The 20,256-nt window shown below is 41.8% G+C and overlaps 1 protein-coding gene across 1 annotated transcript; it reads left to right on the top strand.

Annotated features, from left to right (window-relative positions):
• Positions 1-11,178: 11,178 nt before the first annotated feature.
• Positions 11,179-19,646, top strand: LOC310634083 (lysozyme C-like; the record flags this gene model as incomplete). The annotated part of the gene is made up of 4 exons (XM_083352136.1): positions 11,179-11,320; positions 15,884-16,042; positions 18,949-19,027; positions 19,580-19,646. 4 exons carry the CDS (start codon positions 11,179-11,181, stop codon positions 19,644-19,646), a joined length of 447 nt encoding a protein of 148 aa, XP_083208262.1.
• Positions 19,647-20,256: the final 610 nt, after the last annotated feature.

Genomic DNA, 20,256 nt, shown 5'->3' with positions numbered 1-20,256 from the left:
TTGGTGACGGTTTGTTGCTGGAACTTTGTACTTTGATATGGCCCAAGGGCTAATCAATAAAGTTGTTGTTGTTGTAGTACAGTACTAGAAAGGGTAGCAGGGATTGTAGGAAATTGGCATAGCAATCCTCAGACTACTTGGAAAGCTGCTGTCATCAGGAAGACCTGAAGCAGGGGATCAACATGACAAGATCTTTCCAGGCCCACTCAAACCAGAAGCTAGTTATATCGGCTAGTTATACCATTCAGAATATTCCCCTACTTCTTTATTTATTTAACATATTTATAGACTGCAGTCCATCAGATTCCGTGTGGTGTACAAAAACATAAAACCAGCCCATAAAACACTATATGAGAGCTGTATGCAACGAAATTTCATTTTGATGTATGCTGATTGGTGTACATTCAAAGTGACAATAAAGTATTATTATTATTATTATTATTATTATTATTATTATTATTATTATTATTATATTATTATTATTATTATTATATTATTATATTATTATATTATTATATTATTATATTATTATATTATTATTATGCCTATCAAATCATTTTGTATATTGTATATTGATACGATGCTATCATTAATTTGTGGGCAAACCTACCTCATTTTAAAAAGTTCCTACATTGTGCAGGATCTGAAAGGTAGCAAAGGGGATTGATTGAAGTGTTGTGATGATGATGACACATTTAGGGAAGCCTAACTGTATGGCAGCACTTAAGAAAAGGTACTTTATGCAGGGGGCAGCTGAACCCCATATTCCCATGATCTATATCAGACATGTCAAACACAAGGCCCGGGGGCCGGATGCGGCCCGCAAAGTGGTTTCATGTGGCCCGCGAAGCCATCCTGGAAACAGTAAGGGAATGGCCCCCACTGCCTTGGCCCTGGCCCAGAGACCCTCCTTCTGCCAGAGACCCTCAGATCTGTCGCACTCCTGGCCAGGCCCCCATAGGCACCCTTGATGCGAACGATGTAGCCCACCCAGTAGGCCATACACACTCTAGCCATGCTCACCCGGCCCCCTGAGGGCAACTGCAATGCTGATGCGGCCCTCAATGAAATTGAGTTTGACACCCCTGATCTATATAGACACACATCACTATCTGAATGGCTGCTTTTTACAGTAATAAAAAAGCAAAGGTATGACAAGACAATTAGGAACACAGTGGCGACAGCAGGAAATAAAATACTTATTTCCTCATCCTGTCCGTCCCATCCCACCTTATCTTGTTTTGCTTAAGATTCTTCCAGTGCCATTCCCTGCCACACATACATTAATCCATTTTTTTTTTATTATGCCAGATAGTTTGACTCATAAACCATGCCAGAGGGCTGGATTTGTCTCTCAGTCTAAGCCACACACGCATCATTAACCAAATCCTATGTATCCTATATATGTACTACATATGCATGTGTAAAGTATATAAATACACTGTACTAATTTGTACATCATAGAACATGTCCTCAAGATACAAATGCTACATTTCAAATATTCTTTATATTGGCATACCTTAATATCTTTTATTTTTTTGGATAAATTAATGTTTTCTTTCTGCACTCTTAACACAATGGCTTGCAGACTCCCCAGGTGCTAGTGTGTCCCTTTTTGAAGACCTTTGGTTTAAAGAAACAGCATTGAGTGAATCACCTGTGGTATTAAGCTCCTAAGATTGTCTTTGAAGGGATACCGTACTTTCACTAGCACTGTTTGGTACAGCAAAATACCCCTTTAAGAAAAGCAAAAGCCAACATGTTGTGTGTCTTTGGCTGAGCATTTATATTTTGATGTTTTTTAATGCTGGCAGCTGGCAGCATCCAATACTGTGATATATTGATAATCAAATCCTGTGATAGAACAGTATTCTTCTCTTGCAGTTCCATCTCACCAAAGTAGCTAAGATTAAGCTTGGGAAATATGATGCTTCAGCCCCCAGTCTCTGGGGGAACCTGAGATCGTGAGAGCCAAGGCAACACAATGGCCTTGCCTGAGAAACTAATTAATTTGGGTCCCCAGTGTTGAGGAATTTGAGCACCCAGGTTTGGAGCCAAAGATTTTTCTCATTAAGAAGTGTGCATCCCTCAGTTTGGGGAGGATCTGTGCTGAGAATTATAAATCCACGAAGCATTTTCAATCTCCCCCGTACTATCAACTAGCTCTGGTTGAGGGATGGGGGAAAAAAAATCCCCCTTCCCTCCACCCAGTGCTGTATTTTTGTTGAGGATGTAAGAAAGTTGCCCAGCTTAACAGAGCTGCCAGCCAAACCACACCGGGCAGGGGCCACAGTTCTGTCCTGAACACAGGAATCCTGGATTAGCCAAAAGTCTGAGAAAGCCCCTTTCCAGGAACTAGGAAGTCACACAGCAGGAACCAGCCCTGTAGAGTGTGGGTCCCCCTCTCCCTCCCGCCCCCACCATTGCAGTGCAAAGGGAAAGACTGGAGGCAAATACAAGAGACACTTTCTCTGGGGATTTTATGCAGTGAATCAAGACTGCAAAGTTTGCAGCGTTGGACTCAGAGGGCAGAATCGATCAAAACGGCATGTGGTGCCTGGGTATGCCTTTTTATTGTGTTATTCTGTCCCAAGTTCAGAAGAAACATATTGGTCAGGGATGGTTTAATTTGGAGTTCTGCCCTGAGGAAAGAGTGGAGCAGATAGCCGAAATGGCCTGCTTCAAATTTATGTAATGTAAATTTATTTATTTATTTATTTATTTAATTTATATACCGCCCTTCTCTCAAGAGACTCAGGGCGGTTAACAGGGCAATACGTAAAAGACAGATACAAAAGTTAAAATTATTAAATTCCTGGCATATTTTTGCTGTGCCATACTTTGTGGAGATTAAATGGGAAGGAAGGAAGGAAGGAAGGAAGGAAGGAAGGAAGGAAGGAAGGAAGGAAGGAAGGAAACCCCCACAGCAAGCATGGCTAATTTAATAGAGAACCAAAGCACAGAGATGAAAACTATTTTAACCCCAGTGGTTTAGAAAAAAATCATTCCTCAATTTATCCTGAGCATGTTCATGGGCTCCTAACTACTGGCTTCCATGATCTCTCATTTGGGGATGGATAAGCAATGTGCTGGCTCCCAATAACTATAACCCTGAAATCCTCTTCACCCAGCAACCTTTCTCTAAGTTGTTGGATGACCTGTTCTCCAACCAACTCTCTTCTATTCAATCTGCTTTGCATCAAGGTTCCCTGTTGCCTGTGGACCAAGGTTCTTCAACTCACCAGCTCTCTCAGGATATGCTTCAGTGAACCCCACACTCTTCCTCTTGCCTGCTTGTCCACCCTCCATCTCCTTTAAGATCTTCAGTGCTCCCCACTCCTAAACTTATAAGTGAAGGCTGACGTCACTTTTTTCATCTGACTGTGTGTGGGTGTGTCAGGGCATCTTGCAGCTTTACTAGATGCCTCCTATCTCTTGGCCTGGAGAGCCCCATTCAGTGGTGGAGATGATCAACAAAGGGAAGGGATAAAGCAACACTAAAGAGCATGGAGTATTTGAAATCTGGATATGGCTGCAGCTTGGCAGGTCGGCTTGTGTACCTATAAAAAGCATCCACACATAGCTGTCCTTTACACAGACAACAGATGTGCACAGGTGCTTTAGATGAGTCTTGCTCAGCTAAAATTCCCATTAATTTAGTCTGGAAGCCACAGTCTTTATTAAAAGTGTATTGCAATTCTCTGTTGAGGATAGGCTGGTGTGAGTCTTACCATTTTTACAACATTCTCTCTGATTGATCTGAGAGCACTGAGGCATGCCAATTGCCACGGGAACAGCTTGAGCGGTTTCCCTGCCTAACAGTGCATTGGAGGCCCTCTGTGGGTGGCAGCCCAGGACCGAGATAAGGTTCCAGCAATCATGGCTGTCTATTGTCAGGGCAAATCCCTTGAAATAGCAGAACTACTCAGCCTCAAAAGAAGACACTGCCTACATCACCAACTCCTACCTCTGCCCTTTGAGTTTAATTCATGGCCTCAATAGCCTCACCACATTCCGATTCTGGCTATCTCACCTAGAGGCGGTATGTCCCAGCAGTCCAGCCCTTGTCATTCTGCAGGGCTTTAATATTAATAGTGCAGCTTAAGAACAAATCCAGGCACAAAAGGGCAAGATGGAAGCAAACAGGTCTAGCAGCTGTGTGAATGTGGAGGGTAGAGGTATAGATGTGCGAGTGTGGCATTCTCAATTAGTCCAGATTTGTGAGCAGCGCTTTCTGGCTATGGAATGAGTTCCAACAATGGTTTTTATGACCTACTCAGCCAAATTGGTTTTGCCTATGCCTGTTCCTTGCCTTGGCTGCCCAGGATATTCCGGTAATATAGGACAAGAGTGTGAAAGAGCTCCCAGTTCTTCAAAAAGGGAAGATTTCATTCAAAGGGTCAGCATAATTTATGATGAAGTGTTGTGTTTCACAATTTATGATGAGTGTATTTTCATGTTGTATATGATCATGATTATTACTTGTATGTACACTGAGAGCTTATGCACCGGAAACAAATTCCTTGTGTGTCCAACCACACTCGGCCAATAGAGAATTCTATTCTATTCTATTCTATTCTATTCTATTCTATTCTATTCTATTCTATTCTATTCTATTCTATTCTATTCTATTCTATTCTATTCTATTCTATTCTATTCTATTCTATTCTGTTCTATAAATGGAAGAGGCTAGACGTTGTTTCAGTTTCCTTGTATGCCTTTACCCCTACCACTGTTTGAATGTGATGAGTTGCAAAGGGAAAAGATGGGTTATGGGGTGGCTGGGGGAAATTATCACAGCTGTGTCTGTATCTCATTATGCTCAATGGCTTTCCAGAAGCCAGAAAATAGATTCTAATTTACATGTAGATGGTAAACACAGAAGACTACGCTCATGATCTCTGCATATCTGCTGGCCCTGCTTGGTTGAAAGTGAAAACTATGCACATATAACTGAATGCGCAAGTCCTTTTCTGTCCTTTCTGAACATGAGATCATGTGCTGAAGTTTGAGTAGAAGTTGGGGTTGGAATCTAGCTTCTTGGATTACAGAGGCATTTGCAGAGTGTCTCAGAACTTGATAGTTGCTTCCTTCTTTTTATCATCTACAGTACGTCGCATGAATGAGCTCACCCATCAGTTTGGGGTCTAGTATCATCAATAAATGGAGGATGCCCCATTGTACATCTTGAATCTGAGCTCGCCAAGTAGTGATGCTATCAATGTCTTATCTCAGTGTCCGGAGTCTGGGTGAGTCTGGATGGGGAGGAGCAGATGCAAGCTCAGTCCTGCCAAGATGGAGCGGCTGTGGATTTTGGGCCCCTTTACCTGGGGATTTTCTGTCTTGAATGGGGTTGCACTTCCCCATTCAATACTGGTGCTCATTTTCGGGTGGGGGGATCTTGGATTCAAAGCCCTTGCTTAAAGAACAGATGAAAGCTGTGACCAAGAGGTCACAGCAGATTCTGGACTCTCGGATCCGACGGGGACAATTACAGTACCTAGTGCGGTGGACGGGGTATCCTATTATGGAGGCATCCTGGATGGGGGAGTCAGACGTCCAGGCCACCCGATTGTTACGGAGGTTCCATCGATAGTGCCCTAGTAAGCCAGGTGGGGGGTCAGCAGAACAGCCCACAATAGCAGGTAAGTGATTACATGTTTCTCCTTGCCTTCCAGGTGGAGCCTTGGTAGAGGAAGCTGCCTGTCAATCCCCATGGGCTCGACATTCAAGAAAGGGGGGGGAACGAAAGCAGCACAGAGTGGAATACCGCCGAACAGCCGGGAGGCCTATTGGCCCAACTCTGGTGTCACCAATCAGCTGGTGGCCCCATGCGGCCTTCGCATAGCCAGCAACCATCCGCGGCACGACTGCAGCACCGCCGGACAGCTGGGAGGCCTCCTGGGCTGACTCCGGAGCTGCTGAGCGGCTGGCAGCCTCATGTGGCACCAGTGAGGCTGCCGCGTAGCTGAGGGCTGTGAGGCAATGGCAACAAAGTTACAACGGACCGTGGAATTGCCCGAGGGTGAGGCGGAGGCTTACCTGAACAGAGAACGGCTCCGACGCTCCGCTTGTTCTCTTCCAGCCTACTACCGGCCCTGCAGAAAAACCAGGCCCTGCAGAAAAACAAAAGGCAACAGGCTGGAAGTATGCCCGCCAAATTTATTTACACAAAACAGATCCAACACAGCAAACTGAGCAAAACAAAATACGAATCACTAAAACAGAAGCTGCTCAAATGGTTGCCTTCAGCAACCAGCCCTCCCACACATTCCCCTTTTAAACAGTTCAAGGCGTGGCTTCTCTCTGCCTCCTTCCAAGGTGCCCCATTGCCTTCCTCTGTTTACTCCTGATTGACTGCCTCCTGTGTTGGGCGTCCTTGAACAGGGTCTGCTGTGGGTCATCTTCATCCACGCTGTCAGGCTCACACAGCTGGGTCTGAGTAGTAACCAGATGGGAGGGGCCTGGCTGAGAGCTCTGCGAAGCCTCAGAACTGTCCTCTACAGGCTTTCCAAACCCCTCCTCCTCCTCCTCTGAATCGTCCGACCCAACTGCCAAACCCACAGGCTGACCCTGAATCACAACACCACTGTGCAACACCAACCGGCAGAGACAGGATGGAAGGACAGAGGGAACTGGCTGCCTTTAAGGACAAACACCAGATGCTGGCCTGCTGTGTGTGGGAGGGTGGAGCTGCAGGGAGGGAATGTATTTAACACGCTGGGAGCAAAGCACTCCCAGCGCTCACTTTGTTTGCGGACCATTGGAATAAAGCATTTGTTGAAGCTTTCCTGTGTGCCAGTCACCCTGTCCTTCTTCTGTCGTGTCTGAGGAGGCTAGGGACCGGTAAGGATGCTGACAACAGCTTTAGTTAATGTGGGAAGCTCGTCTGATGGTCATTCATACTCTAGTTACTTCATGGTTTGACTACTGCAGTGCATTGTATTTGGGGTTGCTGTTGAAGGCCATTCAGAAGCTGTAGCTGGCCCAAAATACAGGGAATGTTGGTCATACTTCAATGCGCCCATGTGACACCACTTTTCCATGGCTTGCAGAGTTGCTAGTAGTTTTGATGCACTTCAAAATATAAGCTTGTGTAAGGTATAAGCTCTTCATGGTATAAGCAAGGTTACATGATGATTTCTGTCTGTATGATAAGGTTCCTCCAGAAATCCATATTACATTCTGATGATGTTCTGCTAGTTGTTGAAAACCTGGGTATTCTCCCAAGCCTTGAGGTAAGGTGCTTGTGGAGTCCTATTTGGTTGGCTGTTGTGTAGACTGTTCAGACGCTGAGGGTTTTTTTTATTGTTTTCCTGTTTTAAGTGTGAACCATCCATAGACATTTTAGAACTGAGCATCTTTCAGATCAATCAATCAATCAGTCAACTAAACAACCAACCAACCAACCAGCCAGCCAGTCAAATAGCTCAGGGCTGGCTTCATACAGCAAAGTTAAGGAGATGCATTTTCAGAGGAGAGAGAAAATCAGGAATGGCTGCCATTGCATGAATATGACAGGTGAGAATTTCTCATTCCAAAAGGTTGGGCTTGAGACTGAGAGCAGATACAGGCTATGACATCAAAGGATGACCTCAGAGCTGAGGTTCTAGAAGTCAGGTGAACTGCCATCTCTTCATGGGGTACGTTGGCAAGTGTGTCTTGCTGGGCCAATTAAGAACTTTGCTGTGGCCTGGAGAAGTTCGACCTGCTATCAAGCAAAAAATTGGAAAGTTGGAGCCTCACTTTGTCAGCTGTCACTCAGAATCTTCTGGAACTCTTGACTTGGCACCCATAAAGGATAATACTCTGAATGCTTCTTTCTTTCATTTTACCTGGCTGCTATGCTAACTTGACATTTGCTTGGACTTCACTTACATGAGGCAAGCTATTTGCTTGCAGTCAATCATTCTGAACTTTGGGACTGAGGTAAGAGATGGGCCACTGATAAAATAAGCCTTCCTCAACTCTTTTCCCTCCTCAGAGGGTGATAATTATTAGCTGGTTGCCCTGCATCAGAAGCCAGAGGACTTAAGTTGAAATATAAATTGCCTCCTTGTAGATCTGCTTAGATCACTTTTGTTGAGCAGCTCTTTCTATCTCTGAGTGTGAGAAGTACCTGTATAGTCAATTAAGTTTGGGAAAACAGTATCCCTCACTGTTTGTCAGAGTTGAGGGCAGATGGGGCCCACAACACCTGGAAGGTGTACTTCTGAATGCACATTCACAGAGACTGTACAGCGAGTGATTATACAGCCATCCACACCAAAGCGAACTGAAATTATTGTCCATTTATTTGTACCCATGATTTTTATAGGTGTCGATCATTGAGTGCTGATGGGACATATGATACCTGTATATAATTGTATTTTCCACAACATAGGCAGAGGGCGGTTTATTTGTCCTGAGTTTCTGCCTTAGTGTTATCATGTAACACTGTATGTCGTTTCTACCTTATTTCTTTATGGAACTGACTGGGACACCCATCGGGAGTGTGATCAGTAGCCCATAACATAGTCATCTGATACGTACCCAAGTAAACCAATGTATAAATCTTGTGTACATTTAAGGTATATCTGAAAGGGGCTAGGGTAGGCCAGCATTTGAATCTGAAAAGTCTCCTACTCAGATCTTGAAGTACATGAGTCTGTTTCTCTTAGCTTTGTACTGAGAGTTGCTCCCTGCAATCCTTTATTGAGTGACTGTAAGTAAGAGCACTGCTGATTAGGTCAGACTTAACAGAATATGGATTCACTGGGGCCCTATGCACTGTAGAGCCTTATGTCAGTCTATTAATTCAAGTTTGGATCTCCACTGTAAATCTTCCACACATTGCTTCTTCTCTTGCTATCAGGTGCTAGGCTAGGGGGAATAAATGTATTCTCTTTTTCCTGGGACATCCCTTCATGTATCAGAAGATTGCTGTCATGTCTCCCCTCAGCCTTCTCTTCTTTAAGCTGGGCCTTCTCTGTGGGAGCACCAACCCTATGGAATCAGCTCCCCCCTGAGCTTCGGATAGCCCAAAACCTCCAATCCTTTCGCCGCGGCCTCAAAACACACCTGTTACACCAAGCTGACCTAGACTGACAGGCATTTTAATTAATTTATATTTAGTATTTTTAATTCATTTTTAAATTCTCTAATTTTTTATTGCACTGATGTTCTCAATTTCATTTTATCTTGATTTATGTACTTATTATATGTTTTATTGTGAGCCGCCCTGAGTCCTTCAGGAGATAGGGCGGGATATAAATCCCATCAATAAATAAATAAATAAATAAATAAATAAATAAATAAATAAACATACCAAGTTCTTCAATTACTGTTTGTAGGATTTAGCCTCCAAGCCCACGAACATCATTTTTAAATATTTTTATTAAAACTTAAAAAAAATAAAGATTAAAAATTAATGCAAAGTAATATAAAACAAGGAAGAAAAAGAAACAGGAAAAATGCAAAGAGAAAGCAAAAAGTGCAAGGGGAAAAAAGCTAAAGAAAAATAGAAAAGAAAGAAATAAGATATCAAGAAATGGCTTCCAATACAAGTAGTTCTTGACTAATAACCACAGTTGAGCCTGGGATTTTGGTCGTAAGTCGTTGCAGTCATAAGTCGAATCCCCACACACTCAGACTTATTTTTATGATGGTCATTAAGTCAATCACCATGGTCATTAGGGAAATCACATGGTCATAAGTTCAAATCCAGCCTAGCCCGGATCCATCCTAGCCCCAATTCTGGGCATATAATCAGGTCTTGAGGACCTTACCAAAGACCAGTAGGACTGGGGCCAACCTAATCTCTGGAGGGAGAAGTTTCCAGAGGGCAGTTGCTAAGGCAGAGAAGGCACATCTCCTGCTTCCTGCCACCTGGCATTCCTTGACTGACAGGACCCAGAGCATATTGCTTGATCAGACTGAATGGGTAGAAATAACTGGGAGAAGATGATCCCCAGGTAACCCAGTTCCAAGCCTTGAAGGACTTTAAAAATGACAATGGGTTGTACCCAGAAGCACAAGCAATGCAGTGCACATAGTGGTGATGTTACAGTCTGCCAAGTAGCTGGCACCATTTGCTACCCACGCAGCTGCATTCTGCACCAATTGAAGCTTCCAAATGTTCTTCAAGGGCTGCCCTGTGTAAAGTGTATTGCAGTAGTCCAGATGGGATGGCATGAGGGCATGACTGACAGTGAGCAGGGCTTCCCAATCCAGGAATGGGTACAATTGGTGCACAATTGAAAGGTGTACAGCCACCACCTGTTATTCCACTATGAGCTGCAAGTCACAAGTGGACCCCCAGTTTGCGCATTGGGTCTGTCTTAGACAGAGCTGCCCCATCCAAAACTAAAGATGGAGACTCCTCAGCATTGGAAGGCCCAAACACTCATGAGCCAGTCTTGCTTAGGTTGAGCTGAAGCCTGCTCCATCCTAACTGGGCCTCTGCAGCCTCCAGACATTGGGACAGGATGTCCATGACATCACTCTGGCAGCCTGGGGTGTAGATGAAAAGCTAGGTGTCATCAGCATACTGTTGATACCTCATCCTACACTCTTGGATAATCTCACCTAATGTCCAGAAGTCTCAGGTAGATGTTAAGACAGCATTAGTAGTTCTGTCTCCGACTACAGCTTCTTCCTTGCTTTCGCCCATGTGATTTTTCTTTTGGTTTCTGAAACACTTCTGTAGCCTGACTCACATGCATACTCTTTTCCAGTCTTCTGAAAACTTTGATGAGTTTTCTTATTCAAAACATTCTGAGTAAATCAACCCAGAAACTATTCCAGTTGCAAAAGACAGGAGGTGAGCAAGGTTGAGTGCTGTTAATAAAGGTTTTTTTTTAATACATAAACCAAGGAAGACTTGAGCCTCTTCTCTATATATGTGACTCTTAAATAAATACTTTGAAGTATTTCATGAGCTGACCACTCTTTCCACAATCCACAAGTCAGCTCTGGACATTTGGCAATGCCATCTGCACTTCCATCTTGTGTGCCTCTGCACTGCACTCCTGCTTCCTGATGTACAAAAACAACTCTCCCTATCAAAGTGCAACCTTCTCATCAACAGTTTGCCTCTAGATGTTTCTCTTTTCTTTGTAGATTTGCCAGCCTGGGAAACCCTCCCGGCCTCCCATTTTCAGGGTACCAGAGATAACAGAAGCACCTTGTTGAGGAGCAATGAAAAGTCTCTGCCTGTGGTTAGCTCTGTTGACCTGCCTCATAGTGAAAGTCTATGGCAAGATCTTCAATCGTTGTGATCTGGCAGCAATATTGCAACGCTGGGGAATGGATGGGCATGAGGGCTACAGTTTGGATAACTGTGAGTAGCCTCCTGACTGTTCTTTTTTAAAATAATGATCACAGCTTTCTATCTGAAAGGGTGGCCAAAAAAAAGAAAAAAGAAAAGAAAAGAAAAGAAGAAAAAGAAAGAACATACTGGTTCTTTCACAGTACATGTTTTAGAACAGACTAGAAAGCCTGAGGCAGGAATATAAATGGCTCTGAATCCTGCATTCTTCCAGTTCTGTTCAGGTGCTGTGTTTGATTCTGGAACTTTTTCATGTGCCCGCACTGCAGGAGTCAGCTAGTGCAAGGCTTATTATTTATATAGAGCTGCCTCGGCGAGGTGGGTAATAGAAGTTTAACAATAAATAAATTTATTTTTTTTCATAAAAAAATAGAATGTTGTAAAATAATTGGTTGGAGCACCTTTAGTACCTTTTGCCAATGAGCAGTGGAAGTATGGAGGATCAACACTTTAGGGTGTTCCACATCAGCTATCCCTTCTTAAACTATTCACATGGAATTCTTATAACCCAGCTGGCTTAGATACAGTATTTAGGTGAGAAACTATAGGTAATATGCCTCCCCCCCAACAAACTAATTGCCAGTGGTCTTGATATTTTAGCAACAGTGGAAATAATCTACTGGGATTTGATGTAACTATGAACCAAATTGTTGGTGTTCTGGACCAGTCCTGAACACTTGGCAAGCCTCTTTCTAGCCTCAAGATTACATTAGTTATGCATCTGATAACACCTATTATGTCCCTAAGGAAAGCTGATTGGACCCATTCACAGACTGTAGGATGTGAAGGTAGATCCAATTATATTCTATATATCCTTTGTGCTATTGGTTTGGCTTGAAATAATTTAATTGTTGCCAGACCAAATTTCCCTCCTTGTATTCTATAAAATTTTGGACTGGCTGTGGCCCTGTTGTACAGTATGCCTTTGAGGCAGCATAATTAATTTGAGCCTTTAATTAGAGTAGCCCCACAGTGAGATAGGCAGCAAATAAATTTAACACATACCGGTAAATAAATAATAAAATTCCTTATTGTTTTAAAAATAACCTCTATATACTTAAACTGATTTACCTCTTTGTTTATACATTTATTGACTGTTCATTTGTGCATTCGGCTGCTATTGGAAAACTTTTTTTGTTTTTGTATAAGTTATGATCAGATTTATTTTTATAGATATAGTATATAGACTTGACTTCCATACTTGTAATTGCCACTATGGTTCGAAATAGCCATCTTGTCCAACCCCCTTACCCAAAATGAAAAAATGACCTGTCTTGACACTAGTAACAAAGTTGGATGTATTGTGTTATGCTGAAGCTGGTAAAGGATCCTCAGACCTAGGACAGTCTTTAACTTAGATGTAACAGACTGAAGAATGCTAATAACATTTGTAGCACTGTGATGCATCCAGCCTCTTTGTTGGCCTGGATTACATGGATATGTGGATTAGAAATAGCAATAGCTTTACAGCTCTTTACAGAATCAGCATATTGCCCCCAACAATCTGGGTCCTCATTTTACTGACCTTGGAAGGATGGAAGGCTGAGTCAACTTTGAGCTGGTCAGGACTGAACTCCTGGCAGTGGGCAGAGTTAGTCTGCAATACTGCATTCTAACCACTGCGCCACCACATCTCTTGAAGTCCTGCTGGAGAAAAGATGGAGAATATGCTTTTACTATTCAAAGAACACAAGACAAACAATAAAACATGTCTGAGCAACATAATGCTTAAGAATAAGGCTCCAAACATTTATGAGAATAAATGTTTGAGTATCTGCAAATATTCAACACCCTGCTATCCAACCCCCTATTTTCCACTAGTTTAGTGTCTTATGCAGGATCTCTCTCTGCAAATTTTTCATCCCATGTCTTAACATAGTTATTTTGAAATAATATACAGTTCATATTTGTCAAATTGATACCCAGCTATTTTATTTTCTTCTCAATATTAAAACCTGTTTTATTCATCAGTTTTATTTGATCTTCTACATTCATGTTTTTTGTTAATATCTTTGTCTTCTGTTATTGACCTTGAAACCTGCTAATGTACCAAATTGTTTTAGTTTTCCCATTAATATTTTTCAAGGATCTTCCAAACCAACACCAAAGTCAACTGCAAAAGCCCTGAACTTCTAAATTACTTTTTAAATTTTTATTCCCACAATTCTCTCCTCTTGTCTTAAATCTCTATTCAGTATTTTAAGAACCTAAATAAAACAAGAGAAAAGACAGTGGGCAATCCCTATTTTGTTCCATTATCTCTGTTTTGTTAGATCTCCATTAACAATTATTTGCTCCTTCTGTGAATTAAAATTTGATCCTAGCCATTTTATAAAGTTATCTTCAAAGTTCATATCTTCCAAAATTTTGAGCAAATTCAAATTATCAACACCCTTCTCTGCATCTAAGAAAATCAACATGGCTTATTTTTCATTAGATTGTTGTAAACTAAAAAAAAATGGTTCATTTTTATTTTAATTTCTTTTACTGTTAGCATAATTATAGTTGTAAAAATTAATTTGATGAGAAATACTTCTCTGGAAATTTCTTTAATTCTTATTTTCTTTTTATCTCGCCCAAAACAGCTTGTTTTCCTGTTGCCTCTTCTTTTTGTGTTCACAATTATGTTGTACAAAATAACTTTTGATTTTAATTTCTTTTTACAATCCTCCACTATTGCTTCTTTCTGTAACGTTTCATTTAGTCTCCATCTAAATAATTGGATTTCCTTTCATAAATCAAACTCATAGGATTATGATTTGAAAAAGTCTTTGGTAATATATCTGTTTCAGAAACTTTAGTAGCCAAATTCTTTGAAGTTCAAATCATGTCTATTCTCGAAAAGGATCTACGTCTTTCAGAAATTTAGGTGTACTATCCCAAATTATCATTTTTGGGGATCCATATATCAACCAGCCCTAAACTGTCCATCAAATAAAAAAACTTATTTCCTTTGGTGATTTTTTTCCAGACATTCCATCAAGTTGTGGGGAAATCTCTCCATTCCAATCCCCCATTGAACACCAATTTTCATAAGAGAAACCTATTGGCATCTCCATAGGTTCGTTATAGCAGAGGTCCCCAACCTTTTGGGCACCAGGGACCGGTTCTGTGGAGAGAGGTTTTTCCACCGACCGGAGCGGGCATGGTTTTGTGTGTTGCCTGCATCCCACGGATGGGGCTTTTCTTGTTTGTGCAGACTGGTTGCTGGCATGCCACGGCCTGGTACCGGTCCACAGACTGGGGGTTGGGGACCCTTGCTTTGTAGAACAATGATTTCTTCTCATTTAGAACATAGATTCCCAGTATCAAAGTCTTAGTCCCATGCAAATTAGGTTATGCCCCAAAAAATCTTTCCTGGATAACAATCAATACAAGTTTTGGTTTTAGTTGGGTCTTTATACACAAGAAACCTCCATTTCTTTTTATAGCTGTTGCTGAGATAAATTCTTCACCCAAATATTTATAAATCAAATATTTTATTTCTTTTTTTCTAATATGTGTCTCTTGTAGGCAGATTACATCTTGTTTTATTTTTCAAATAATGTTTTTTCCTCTCCTGAGAAGCATTGGCGTCATCTATATTCCATGTTAAGCATTTGTATTCTACTTGCATTTATTTAAAAAAAACCACCTTGTAAAATGAATAATTATTGCAGAATACCACATTCTTTCCTGTGCGTGAGATTATTTTGCATTTAATTTGAGAAAATGAAGACTATGCAGGTAGTCCTGGACTTATGATGACAATAGCATCTGAGAATTCGGTTGCTAAGTGAGACATTTGTCAAGGGAGCTTGGCCCCATTTTTATGACCTTCCTTTCCACAGTTGTTCAATGAATCACTGCAGTTGTTATTAAGACACTTGTGAAGTCCACCTGGCTTCCCCATTGATTTTGCTTGTCAGAAGGTCGCAAAATGGGGATCATATGACCCGTGGATACTGCAACAGTCACAAATATGAGTCATTTGCCAAGTGTCTGAATCTGGATCATATAATCATGGGGATGCTGCAACGGTCGTGTGAAAAATGCTCATAAGACACTGTTTTCAGTGCTGTTGTAAATTTGAATGGTTGGTAAATGAACTGTTGTAAGTCGAGGACCACCTGTATCCCACTACTCTTTCTTTCCCAATTGGTCTTCCGGGACTAATTTCTGTATTCTACTACAAGCGTGCAAGCAGGCCACATATCTTCACATATATGCTGCCAGCTACCCCGTGTGCATTTGCAATTCAAGCCTTAGGCCAGGGGTAGGCAACCTTGGCTCTTTTATGACTCGTGGACTTCAACTCCCAGAATTCCTGAGCCAGGATGGCTCAGCATGGAAACCTCTCCTTTTCTCCTCAGCATGGCTGGCTCAGGAACTCTGGGAGTTGAAGTCCACGAGTCATAAAAGAGCCAAGGTTGCCTACCCCTGCCTTAGGCAAACTGGATTCATCATGTAGTGCTAATAATCTGTCTATAAAACAAACGGTCTTATTTCTAGCATGATTTCTTATTTATTACCTGCTTCTTTTCTGAACCAAACTTCCACACAGATGTGAATCTGTACATCACTTTCTCCCTTCAGGGGTCTGCTTGGCATATTTTGCAAGTGGTTTCAACACAGCTAAGGTGACCCAGAACTCTGATGGTACTTCTGAATATGGCATTTTCCAGATCAACAGTCGCTCCTGGTGTGTTGATCACCACAGCACTTCAAAGAACCTCTGCAGCTTATCTTGTCGTGGTAAGAGTTTTTTTTTCCTTTTCCTAAAATATTCCTATTAAAGTCCAGTTTGTAAAGAGAGAATGTTGGATCTGGGTCTGGATTTCTCTTTATTTCTCATTTTTGTTAATGTGCAAAAGCTTGTTATTAAAGAGAATTATAGGTAGCTCAGGAATGAACTGTGGGGTCCTTGGTGCTCTCTGAGCTTGGTTGTTTTCTTGCAGATGTTTAATTACTGTACCTGACAAGACCCAGTAGCCTGAGAAGAAAAAACAGGACTCATTTACAACATACAGTGTAAGGACTGGAGCAGCCACTATATACTGTATGACAGACAGGCAGAAGATTAGCAGAGAGCATCCATGAACACCAACTAGCAGGCAGAGGACATGATGAAAACTCCTTAATTTCACAACGCATGGACAGATTCAACTGTAGTTTCAGCTGGGAAACTATGAGCATCTTACACCAAGCCAAATCTAAAAATGCTAGTGATTTCCTGAAAGCTTGGCATTCAGATAAGTCAGCCATCAACAGACACACAGAGAAAAACCACATTTATTCATCATTCAAAAAAGACAATAGCAACAGCACTTATATACCGTTCTATAGTGCTTTACAACAGGGATCACCAATCCCCACTCCATGGCCCAATAACAGGCTGCAGCCAGTTGGGAACCAGGCTGTGCAAGCTCCATTTTTGTCAGTGGCAGACACACATACAAAACCATCCCTTCTCCTCCTGTCCCTGCTGCTGCCGGTCCACAAAACTGGAAAGATTGGGGACCACTGCTTTACAGCACTCTCTGAATGGTCTACAGTGTCAACATATTGCCCCCCAACAATCTGGGTCCTCATTTTAGTGATCTCAGAAGGCTGGAAGGCTGAGTCAACCTTGAGCCAGTCAGGATCGAACTCCTGGCTGTGGACAGAGGTAGGCTGCTATACTGCATTCTAACCAGTAGTTCACTACAGCTCCAGTAAAAAAAGCTAAGGGAGAAACAGATCAGAACACATTCTCTCTAGTAGCCAATAACACTGGCAGGGCAAGCTACTGTGTATAAACAGAGAACAAACTCCACATTCACTAACATTAATGATGTTATCCAGTCAGTTAATAAAATGTCTATAAGCAAACAACCAAGCTCAGAGAGCACCAAGGCACTCCACAGCTATTCAATGAACATTTTTGCTTTTTACAAATGTTGCATGTTATTTCCCATGCACATTACTTTCAGCCTATGTATTTTGTACAAATTTCAATATAAAATATCTTTGTTCACACACACACACACACAAAACCTGGATTATATATTTTAGAAATATGCAAATGAACATGTAAATTGTATACTAGTTGGAAGTCATAAAACTGGAAAAACATGCCTTCAAATCTCAAAATCAACTAATTTCTTCTCCATTCCTAGGTGGAAGTAGTGAGCCTATAAACAGGATGAACACATCAGTGACAGATGTGCAATTGCTTAGATTCCTTATGTACACAAATCAGACATTCTACATTCATGGATTTAGTGCACTTTTTAGAGCGCCAGGGTTTTTTTAGTGCTAAATCTATATTTTAAAAATAGCACTAGGGCTGTAGCCCTGTCCTACTGAAAAATCCATTTAAACTGTATTTAAACTTTCCATCTGGAAAACATTCATGTTTTGCCAGCTGGGTGCCATTGGTTCTGTCATTTATGAATCCACCTCAGTGTTCTGTACCAGCCTGCTACCGGCCCTGCAGAAAAGGCAGGGACAACCCCTTTTACAAGAAGGCAAGAGGCTGGAATTACGCCTGCCAAATTTATTGCTACAAAAACAAATAAAACAAGACACGAACCAAGAAACAGGAGCTTTTCAAGCGGTTGCCTTCAGCAAACCAGCCCTCCCACGCATTCCCCCTTAAATACAGTTCAGGGCGTGGCTTCTCTCTGCCTCCTTCCGAGGAGCCCCATTGCCTTCCTCTGTTTACTCCTGATTGACTGCCTCCTGCGTCGGGCGTCCTTGAACAGGGCCAGCTGTGGGTCATCTTCATCCATGCTGACAGGCTCATACAGCTGGGTCTGCGTCATGACCAGATGAGAGGGACCTGGCTGAGGGCTCTCATCAAGCTGTCCAATCCCCTCAGCAAGCTCTTCAACACCCCCCTCCTCCTCCTCTGAGTTGTCCGACCCAACTGCCGAACCCACAGGCTGACCCTGAATCACAACACTCAGGTTTCCAACTGCAAGGGGTTAATGTGGCCATATTCTTCCTTTTTAAGGGGGAGAAAGTTGTACCTGTCCCACAGGTTACCCACTAGCATTGCCAATCATGGCTACTCCCCACCAGCCAAGGCAGAAGGTGAGGCAGGAAGAAACTTCATGCATGTTTTTTGTTTAAACAAAAGAGATGTACTTTGAGACTTGCAAGACTGATGTCAGACTTTTGAGATAGTCTAGACAGGAAGCATCAGCCATGGGTACTAACACCATCTTCACTGTAAGTTAAAGTAAGAGAAACTTCCAAGTCTGAAAGCAGATCTTTTTTCCCAGCCTTATCAATGTCCCTTACCCATCTAAATATATATGGTTGAGCTTCAGGGTTTGTTATTCCTCAAGTTCCTAAGAAGCTATTTTAGGGAACAGGATGTTTCACTTGTCTTGACCCGAATGTTGCATTTCTATTGTAATTGTCATCCAATTAAAGAAGGTGTGCATTTTAATTTTGTATTGCTATGCTAAAAGTTCCACCTTCCATCATGGAGATCTCTAGTTTAAGGGCATCTTCCTTAGTGGAGAAGGTTTGGATTTTAACCTCCTAAAAAGCAAAGATTGACTAGATCAGTATGAAGAGTTGTCAGGTTGAGTTGTTAGGTCTGTTGGCTGTTTTGTTCGAATCTCTCCCATTCTACTCCATGCCACAATTATTTCCCGTTTGCTCACTAGATTTGGTGACTGATGAAATCATTGATGATATAATTTGTGTCAAGAGAGCTGCAGCAGGTCCAGAAGGTTTGGAAGCCTGGTAAGGGATTAAATTTATCTTTCATCAGCCTTGATTTTCTCCTTCACCCAGCCCTCCACTCACACATCAAATACAATTTGAGCTTTTCCCTATTTGCACCCCATTCTGGCTCAAACATGGCCCTCCAATATCTTTTTCTGCTGAGTCCTTGTCATAATGTCTTCATCTTGTCCTCAAACCATGACAAAGAGAGAGAGGGAGGGAGGAAGAGGGAGAGGGAAAGAGATGGGGAAGAGAGAGAGAGGGGGGGGGGGAAGAGGGAGAGGAAGAGGGGAGAGAGGATGGGGTTTCTTTCAAAGGAAAGTCAGGGTGCAGGCAATGATTTGAAACACAACCAGGAGAGGGATTCATAATGGGGAGAACATATTTCATGCTGGAATAGTTCTCTGTTGACCCAGAGATGGGTGGGCAGCACTCTTAAGTTTATGCAATATGGAAGAAAGTGCACGGGCTACTTTACAGCTATCTACTTCTGTTGTCATCTCATTGCCTTTTTTTCTTTATTCCACATAGCTGTATTTTCTTTTCCCTTTTCTTAATTTTGTCCTCTAGGGATGGCTGGCGAAATCATTGTCATGGAAAAAACCTGCATTACTGGACAGCTACTTGTAAACTGTGAATTGATTTTACCAGCAACAGAATTTATCATTTGCTAATCAGCTTCTTGTGCTCTTCATTTGTGATCACAGAGTACAATCTGATCAAAGGCATTTTACAGAATAAAGCTTCTTTTTGAGATAATAAGTTTCATGTGTTTGTTTGACCAAGGATGGCTTTGGCAAAAGGTGGTGGTGGTGAAGTGTTGGATCAAAACTTAGGATGCCAGACTTTTTAACTTTCTCTCTCCGAAACTTTCTGGAACATCAAGATCTGTATCCCAACTTTGGATTAGTGACAGATTTGCTACAACTACCTTTTTTCCAGTGGCACCTCATCTGGCACCCTTCCTCTAATCCCAGTATATGAGAGACGTAAGGTTCTCAGTACCAACGCTGTCTTTTGTAGTAATAAAAAGGTTTAAATGGAGAAAAAGAGAAAGAATTCATATGTTAAAGGAAGAAAAGATAGTACAGACTTGGTTTCAGTTTATACAATTACAAGCTAGATGGATAGAAGATCAGAAAATTGGTATAATAAAAGTTGATGAAAATTTGATAAAGCAAATTAGAGATCAAAGTCAATCGCATATGAAAAGGTTATATAATGCTCTTATAGAGATTGATTCAGAA

This window comes from Vipera ursinii (assembly GCF_947247035.1).
Source record: "Vipera ursinii genome assembly, chromosome: 2".
NCBI classification, from domain to species: Eukaryota; Metazoa; Chordata; class Lepidosauria; order Squamata; family Viperidae; genus Vipera; species Vipera ursinii.
This window is presented reverse-complemented; position numbering and strand designations above follow the sequence as displayed.